At 36.6% G+C, this 9,685-nt stretch overlaps 1 protein-coding gene across 1 annotated transcript; it reads right to left on the bottom strand.

Moving 5' to 3' along the window:
- Positions 1-221: 221 nt before the first annotated feature.
- Positions 222-987, bottom strand: LOC110680329 (tigger transposable element-derived protein 1-like; the record flags this gene model as incomplete). The annotated part of the gene is made up of 1 exon (XM_021856152.1): positions 222-987. A coding segment is annotated over exon 1 (766 nt), but the record flags the coding sequence as incomplete, so codon positions are not given.
- Positions 988-9,685: the final 8,698 nt, after the last annotated feature.

The following is a 9,685-nucleotide window of genomic DNA, read 5'->3' as shown; positions in this document are numbered from 1 at the left end:
CATAGGAAATGGCGAATTTCTCAATTTTTTCAACTCCTCTTGGTAACGAGCTACACAATAAGCAATATCGTTTCTGAATGATATAGCCCGTGCTGCATTTGGATCAATGTTGATGAAATGTTCCGCAGCCGCGTTACACATTTCAATGCCTTTCCTGATCTGCGCTGGATCCAGTTCTTGGGAGCTTTCGTCATCATCATGATCATAATAAATAGATTCACATAATTCTTCATCGTCCACTACTGCGTCTTCCATCATTTCTCCAACTTCCTCAACCGTCATGTCATTGAAGCCTTCACCACCTACAGCATGAGCAAGCAGAATGATCTCACGATCATCGACATTCTGTTGGCTCTTATGATGCACACATTCTGGCCACAATGGTTTCCAGCACGCGTTCAATGTCGACATTTGCATTGCTGCCAACGCTGAACCGATATGATTCACGCAGTCGCGTATCGAAAATCGCTTCCATGCTTCGGTAACGGTTAGCGAAGGATCACTGTCTAGGATATCCAGGATGAATTTGAACGACAGTTTTACGTATGGTTTTTTGAATGTTGAAATGATCCCTTGATCCAACGGTTGAATTAATGAAGTAGTGTTTGGCGGCAAAAACACTACCTTCACCTGGGGATGGTCGAGGATCGAATGTCCAGGAGCATTGTCTACAATGAGTAGCGCTTTGAATTCGAGCCCTTTACCCTCCAGATACTCCTTAACTTCTGGTACAAAGAGATTTTCAAACCAATCCTGAAAAATCTGCTTTGTTACCCAGGCTTTTGGATTACTCCTCCAGTGCACTGGAAGCTTGTTGAAGTCCACTTTCTTCATAGCCCTCGGTTTCATTGCTCGATGGAGCAGAAGAGGCTTCAGCTGTTTATCTCCTGAAGCATTGGAGCAGAACAGCAACGTGATCCGTTCTTTTGCTGCCTTGAAGCCGGATGCTGTAGGGTCTGTTGTCGAGAGATAAGTACGGGATGGCATCTTCTTCCAAAAAAGACCTGTTTCGTCGGCGTTGAATACCTGGTAGCGTAGAAATGTATCGTAATTAAAAATTGTCGTTCCAATTGACTTTTTAGGGATAGTTAAATATTGTTTTTTTTTTTGTTAAAAGTGAAAAACTGTTAAACTGTGTGTCTATATGCCTGTCGCAATATGACTAATATGCAAAGGTACCTATAAAGTCGACTGAAATAAGAGTCTAATATTTTTCCCTCTTCAATACCTGGTCTGCGTGATATGCCCCATCTTCAATGATTTTTCCTAATGTTGACGGGTATTCAGCGGCTGCAGCAGTATCCGCCGACGCACACTCTCCTTTTACTCGCACATTTCGAATGTTATGTTTTTTGATGAAGCGATAGAACCAGCCCTTACTAGCAGAAAACTCAATCTTTTTCTCTGTTTTATTGCGAAACAAAAAATAAAAGACATGAAAAATTATAAATAAATATTAAAAATTGGACAGGTCAACAAGATGCACGGCAACGCTATTCCGTCAAAAACAGCTCCAAAAAAGTTTACAATGTACCACCCTTAAAAAGAATCCTTAAGATTTATCTCGTACCTTTGCTTTTGCTACTAGATGGTTCGTTTTGTTGCAGAATTCCATACAGACGCAAAGCTTTTTGAGTAATCATCTCCATGCTTAGAGGGATCCTTTTTTGTGCATTATCCTCGATCCATACCAATAAACCTCTTTCCATTTTGTCCATCAAAGCGTCTCGGATGTACACAGATCGTTGTGCTGTGCAATCTGTACTGTTCAAAACAGACTTCCTTATTCGACTCTCGTTGCGTTTAATCGTGCGTATTGTTGATTCATTCAACGAAAATTCTCGACCCACAGCTGCTGCCGTTTGGCCACTCGAAAGACGATCCAAAATTTTTATTTTGTTCGTAAGACTTATTGATGTCCTAGTCTTAGGATTACTTGCGATGCTCGAGCTTGACGTCATTCTATGGCTCTGTAATTAAGTTCAACCGAAATATTTGTTTCCATAAAATCAAATGTAAATTATGCGTTGATAGTATTTTCTTAGTCATCTCTGTTTTCACTACAAATAATTATTTAAATGTCTTTTGATAGTTAAAAGATACCTTTGAAGAGGTCAAAATTGTCACATCCACCCTACTTGAAGGAGGCTGAGTAATAAAAGCGTGTGTCAATCGTTACACAGAGGTCCAGATTTTTTTCAAAGATGGCAAAAATCTCATTTTTAAATCAAAGCCAAACATCCATCTTCATTCTAAAATATCAGAGAACACACACGATAATTATTAAGAAAAAACATTTCTCTGTGTTTGAACCCTAAATACGTGCACGTGTCAAACTCAACAAATTCATCTTTATCAAAACTCGATCCACAACATTTGCAAGAGTTTTATTGCATACCTTTCTCATCAACACTATGTAGAGAAATATTTGAGAAACTCTTCCGTATTGCTAGAAACAAAGTTCTTGTTTTCAAGATCTTCGACGAAACCCAACTGAATATACTAAAATGAACACTTGTCACATATAGCAAAACAATATCACAGCGATTTACGCTCAAAGCAGATCATTAAACAAACGATACTTTTCCTGCAGATTTCGAAACAAACGACCAGATAGATGACCATAGATAATGCATAGAGCAAACTCTTCACTTTATCGCACGTTTTATGTGTCAAATGCAAACTAGTACAGTAAACATTCGCTTATTACAACCTACTAACCCTGCGTTTATGAATTTTATTCGCTAACTATAAAGCACATGCATTATCAATGCAACGTTAAAATACATGTAGGCAAATATAAGGTTTATTGTTGATTTAAATATGGTATTGATTTTATTTTAATATCAATACGTTGCAACTCAAAATCAATTGACAAAATAGCAATAAACGAATATGTACTGTAAACGTGCAACGAGAGATAAACGCACACATTCGTACTCAGGAATAATCCTCCTCCAATGTGCTCCAGGTCAGAGGTGAGGTTTTAGGAAACTAGGAAATGAGAATATATACCGAGGAGTGGAAGAAGACATTTAGTGTGCGTATCACCAGGTGTACTGTGTTAAGTGTTTCATAACTACAAGCCACCGAGCTCCCATTAGAAGTCATGCAAATTAGTGACGTAGCTGTTTTGTTTATGTTTTTTTTTTACTAATACATAGCCTTTCCTTCTTCTTCCACACCTTGGTATGTATTCTCATTGGAAATCAGTCATCACTTTCATTCTCTCGATGTTCTTATGCGATATCAAACAAACACATATTATGCGTGTGCTAGAATGAGGGCGTACGTCGCATGATCGATTTCTCTTCATCGATTCTCTCTTCTCGGAATTGATGTGACAAAATGTGGGTTGATCAGATTTTTTACACCTCAGGACGCAAGATTGCATCGCTGCCTAGATCGATGATGAGAAATCGACCATGCGACTTACGCCCTTATTCTAGCACACGCTTGATATGAGATACATGATCTTCTTTTTTAATCGTAAAAAATCATTCCAATCCATTCTGCCGTATAGTGGCAGCGAATGCTTGTGGTTGTAAATTAGGGAACGTCCATCAATGACTTAGCTTTTAGGGGGAAATGGGTGGATACGGATTTGTGATGAACCATGACCCCATGGTATGGGGAAATAGGCTACGATAGTAGATGGGAGTGTCTAAAATCTGCCAAAAATGCTACGTCATTTATGGACGTTCCCTTAGTATGATGGAAAACGTTCAACGAAGTGTTTGTCTGTTGCGACAATCGATGTGCTTCGATCGTTCATATGACACTGAGTATTAGAGGCTTGTTGGAGGCGATGATTTCGCATTTAAACAAATAAATATCACCTCGAAACACTAGCCATTATGCGGCGGGTGAAGACGTTCGATCACGAATAAGTTTATAGATCCTTATTGGTGGGTACTTACAACTAACTAACAAACTACAGTTAATTTTCACTTACTCGATTTTCAGTATATCGATATCGAGTTAGAGAACTATAGTAAAAGTTGGTTTTCATGGCTAACTCGATGGTCCCTTGGATATCAATTGCACTGATTTTGTGTTCTGTAACGCGATGCCTCCATAACTCGATAGTCTCTCAATATCGAGTAAGGGAGAGTTAACTGTAATTTTTAATTGACGCGTTTTGTACCACATAGTTTTTTGGAATCAGTACGCTAGTTTTGGACATTTTTTTAAATAACACATTTTTAAATTGAAGCCATGAACATTTTTCACGTATTTTAGTTCTTTGTGTGGATTTTTCATAATGACTTTTATTCGCGGATTTTTTGTATACTGTTTTTGGAATTTACATGTTTTGTTTGCACGGATTTCGAAATTACCACTTTTTTTTGCACGGATTTTGGAATTTACACGTTTTTGTTTTTTGCACGGGTTTCGGAAATAACGCGGTTTTTTTTTTGCACGGTTTTTTTTTACGCGGCACGTATCCCCGTGTAAAAAAAAACCTTAGTGTATTTTAAAAATTATTTGAAAGTTATGCAAAAAAACAATTTGAACATCTGCACCAGGACAACATAGCATTGAGGAACTGAAAATTAAATTGAAAAGTTTATCCTTGTTCGTTCAGACTATCTGTTTTTCCATGAGCGAAATTCTATGCTTGCCATATTTATTAATCTCCCGCGGTTCAGATGTGCGAAAAATCGGAAAAAAATACTGTTGTGCTTTTCCATTTCGAAATATCTTAGGTACACCAAACAATTTGAACCTAAATCCGTAACCATCATCATTTTCGAAATAAAGAATACATGAATTAAAAAATATAACTCATATGTGATTTTAAATAAAAAAAAATATCATGAAAATTGAATTGATTGAAACTATAGAATTTTGAAACTTTGATATCGCCCAATATTGTAAAGGTAAAGGCCAATGCCTTGTGGTATTTTGCATCCGGTACTTGTAATGATCAGTAATCAACATTATACAATCCGGAATAATGCATTTTTTTTAAATTGGGGACCGTGCAAAAATTCTGTCACGCTACAAAACGCTTGTTTATTTTTATATAAAATAATGTACGCATCTTCCTTGTTGAATGTGAAAATGAATCGAAGGCATACCGTGATGAATCAAAATCCGGACGGTACCAATATCCAATATCTGATATTATTCTCTGATTTACATGTGAATTTGAATAATATTGTGAGTTTAATTATTCACATCTTAGATTTGTAACATTGCTCATAAATTTACAACGATTTCTCATCTAGTAATCATTGGCAGAAAATTAATAAACATAAAAATATAATTGTTGCCCCAGTCAGACACCGTCTTTTCAAAATGCAGTTTTTGAGGCTCAAGTTAGTCAGCAAACGAAGGGCAACATTGAGTAAACGGTTATTCATTGAAAAGTATAATTTTTGTGAATTTTTGTGATCATTAGTGTGTGAAAACTATTTAGTAAACAATATTAGCATAAATAAGTGTAGAAAAGAAGTGTAATATGGTATTTATCGAGCGATTAGTGCGTGTCCGGTTCGGTGAGCCATGGTTTCAAAATCCGGACGTTAAGTGTTCAAGATATATTTTGCCTAAAAAATAACTGCTCGTGAAGAAAAATGCAGAGAAATATTGTGGGATAGCAAGAGAAAGGATGTATTTGGTAGAAAAATAAGAGAATTGCGGTAAAATTGCTCCTATCGCAATGATTATTGCAGGTAATCTGAGTCTACCTACAACCAAGGAAAGTAAGTAACCGAAAAATGAAACAATCTTCACTGCTCACAATTACAAGCATTATTATGTGTGTCCATGCAATGAACTTAATAAGTACTACATTTGGCCGAATTTTAGGTGCATTTATTTCAAAGTCATAGTGAATTTAGTTAGCTAAAGTACAAGTGTCCGAAATTTGATTCAAAAGTGTCCGACTTTTTGATTCATATGTCCGGATTTAAAAACAAGACTTGTGAAATTAATATGGTTATTTTAGTAATAATTTTATGATTTTAACAGAAATACTTGTCGTTTTCATAAAGATAGATGTCTAAACGATTCGTGACATGGTGGTAAATTATTCAAATCAAACTGAATTGAATTGAAATTAGTATCTGAACATTTGACACTGCTTAAGCGTCCGGGTATTGATTCATCACGGTACCTCAAAATTTCAAGAGCACAAATCTAAATAATCAAACAGTGGATAGTCGTACAATACTGTTATCGATTAATCGGTTAGGCGTGAATATATCATGGATCGCATGATATATTCACGACTTGACTTTTGAAATTTGAGCTCTCGATATGTGCAGTGTATTACACATGCTCTACCATATCAAAAAACATGTGCAATATTTATTGTAAATCGAAGATGGACGAGTTCTGTGACTGACCGATTTGACATGGAATTCGTCACTTCTTAGTTTGCAACAAAGTTGTAAATTCCGCACATTATGTCTTTAAAATTTAAGGTTACCAGCGGCGTGCTTAAATTGATTTTCAATGATTTTATTTCAATTCTTTAGAATTCTGCCGATTTGATTGCTACTTGTTACATTTCCATTAGAGATTTTTTCTTCTTTTGATCATAGGGTAATCTTTCAAAACGTAACTCTCTCATGATTATTGGCATTGAACTTTATAGTACGTTCATTTACAGGCGTAACATATGATATCATTTTTATCTGAGACCGTCTTCTATAAAAGCTATTCTTTCAATTTATGCACATTCATCATTCGTTTATCAATGATAAATAATAAGCTGTCCTGAATAATAGCAGCGCATGTCGATATTCATATGAAATGCTGAATTTTGCCATGGTATAGTTTTGTTCCGTTTTAAGTATTCGTACTTTCACACAGAAGCTTTCATATCAACAGAACAACAAAGCTTTGGTAAGTCCCTGCGGGAAAGTGAGACACTATGTGAAATAATAGCAGTTTTCTCGTTTTTCTACGACTGTTTTGGACATTTTTGTTTTGAGTGTACGCTTTATATTGTTGCACAGAGTATGTGTTAAAATTACACAGTTTATTTCTTTATCTCAAGCATCAGCACCAAGCATAAGTAAACTACATACAATAATAATAATAATTAAAATAATTTCTAAGCTTCAAAACTCATTCGTAGCGTGCAAACTTTAATTTATTGTATCGGCCAAACGGCATTCGGCCCAATGATCCGGTTCGAGTGCAAGTATCAGGTTGGATCTTACTTTTATGTTATTTTCAAGCAAATTATAGATGGTTCGTGACAGTCCGCAAAACTCTTGTTCCTGTTCTGTGTAGTTTCAACCTTTCTTTTTCGTCATTACTGAAAACAACTTTTGAGTAGTTCGATATTATGAACGTTGAAGTTAATTTTCATTCTTCTACCAATAACATTTTATCGCGAGATAAAAAAGCGAAACTGGTTTTAAGTAAAAGCCGTATTTTACCATAGATCGCATAACCGACCAAAGGTGACTCCCAGGTCTTTTCCTACCCACTCATGATTACCCTTAGAGTAAGGTGGGGCAAAAGTTCGACCTTAGTGGTATAATCAAAGTTTCCAGGAAAACAATAGCAGTTAAACCAAAACAAATACTATACAGTGAACCTTCAACATATGAGCTATAATTTTGCTGAACAAACTTGTGTCAAAATATTTACCCATTTTTAGTTATAACAGTATAACAGTATAAAAATTGATTGTCTTATTCGAACTTTTGTCCCACCGGTGGAGCAAGAGCTCGAATCTAGTGTGGGGCAAAAGTTCGCTGGCTAAAACACAAAATATCGATCCTTTAATGACAGGCATACTTTACACCAGCCGTAAACTTATGTTTGACGAAAAATACACACTAAATTTTCATCAAAAAATTGCCCAAAACCGGGTTAATTGTAATTTACTCAAAAATAGCAGTTTTTCGCAAAACAAAGTGGAAATGTAAAATTTTGGTGACAATTTTCACACGATCAGACAAATTTAACTTAATTTGAAGATAATATGTGGATTTTAGGCAATTTGCAAATTTTTTCGTGATTTTATACATGGGCCGAACTTTTGCCCCACTATGGGCCAACAATTGTTTTCAAGCATTTATGCAAAAACGAATACACCTCAAAGCAACCTTATGATAGGCCTAGAAACGCCCTTACATAAAATATTGAAAAAGATTTTATCTTCAATTGGTTCCATGCAACGAAAGTTTGACCTAAAATTACAATATTCACGTCGAAAAACAACAAATAGCCATAACTTTTCCAAATCTCAACCGATTTTTATGATATTTGGAGTGAAAGTCTCTTACTTGAATAGCATTCAAACCACCATGGCATTTATAAGATTTGTTTTGAATTGAGCTAGAAATCTTAAAAAGAACTCTTACCCCATTCGAACTTTTGTCCCACTTTACTCTACCGTGTTAAAAGTGGAGATGCAGAGGTATTCCCGGTCTCTAGAAGCAGAGTTGCTTGCTGTCATTATCAACGCCTGAAATTTGCTGATTTGTACAGGCCGACTGCGATACAATTCGGATCATTCCATATCACATCAACATTATGCTCTCTACTCCATCACCAGTGCATTGATGGCGATAGACTATGGGGATATCACTGATGTGTCAAGTTTAGCCTTAAATTAAGCAAATAAAATGGCAATTTATCAGTACGATATTCTTGATAGTGCTGCAGACGGATTGAAACTGTGTGTTGGTCACTAAAAAACATTAATAGCGTGAGTAATTACCACGTGATCACTCATTCTGCAGTGATTGTGATCTAGAATGCGATGTCGCATCACCGCTGTTGGTTGTCAGATCCAAGTGATATTGGTAGTTCGCAACTGATATTGATAGTTTTAGTCCATCAGCCATCAGCTGATATGACTGATATTGTGCAACTCTGTTCTAGAAGTAACAATCATTACACACTAACATTCCTTTTCCATTTAAACTAACCGTAAGGACTTGGTCGGCGCCATTATAGATCAATAATATGAGATCTGCTAAAATGTGCACTTCGAGAATAAGCGGAAAGTTCCATACCCTTCACCTAGGAATTGTAATCATTTCTAATCAAAGAGGAAATCAATGACTAGGTATAATATCTCAATTTTCGAAAACAAAAAAAAACTCATTTATGTTATGCCAACCATTCCGAACCATCCGGGTCGCATACAATGTATTCACAAACCCTAAATGAATGGCATAAACCTCAGTCGCGAAGCGAAAGGCTCCAATGTCTACGCCTGGGGCCGGTGAAATGTGAGTTAACATGCGGATGTGCGTTGTAAAACAACTGCCGCACGGCTTGAACGCAAAACACAGTGCGCCTCTTCTGCAAGCGTTTTTGCAATCCGGCCAGGTTCTATCCAGGCTGCGATGCGACCGTGATGTACAACATGAGCAAATATTGTATTAAATTAACCGGCCGAGATAGAGAGACCTGGGGGCTTCCTTAGTCCAGTGGTAACGTTCACGGCTACAACGCAAAGCCATGCTGAACGTGTCTGGGTTCGATTCCCGGATGGTCCAGGTTCTTTTTGTAATGGAAAGGAGATTTCCTTTGCGACTTTCCTGGACATAGAGTATCATCGAAATACGAATGCTTAGGTAACTCCGACAAAGAAGTTTTCAGTTAATAACTGTGGAAATGCTTTTAGAACACGGAGCTGAAAAGCATGCTCTGCCCCAATGGGGACATGTTGCCAAGAAGAACAAGTAGATAGAGAGACCGAATC

This window comes from Aedes aegypti, unplaced genomic scaffold (assembly GCF_002204515.2).
Source record: "Aedes aegypti strain LVP_AGWG unplaced genomic scaffold, AaegL5.0 Primary Assembly AGWG_AaegL5_hic_scaff_119_PBJ_arrow, whole genome shotgun sequence".
Classification (NCBI taxonomy): Eukaryota; Metazoa; Arthropoda; class Insecta; order Diptera; family Culicidae; genus Aedes; species Aedes aegypti.
This window is presented reverse-complemented; position numbering and strand designations above follow the sequence as displayed.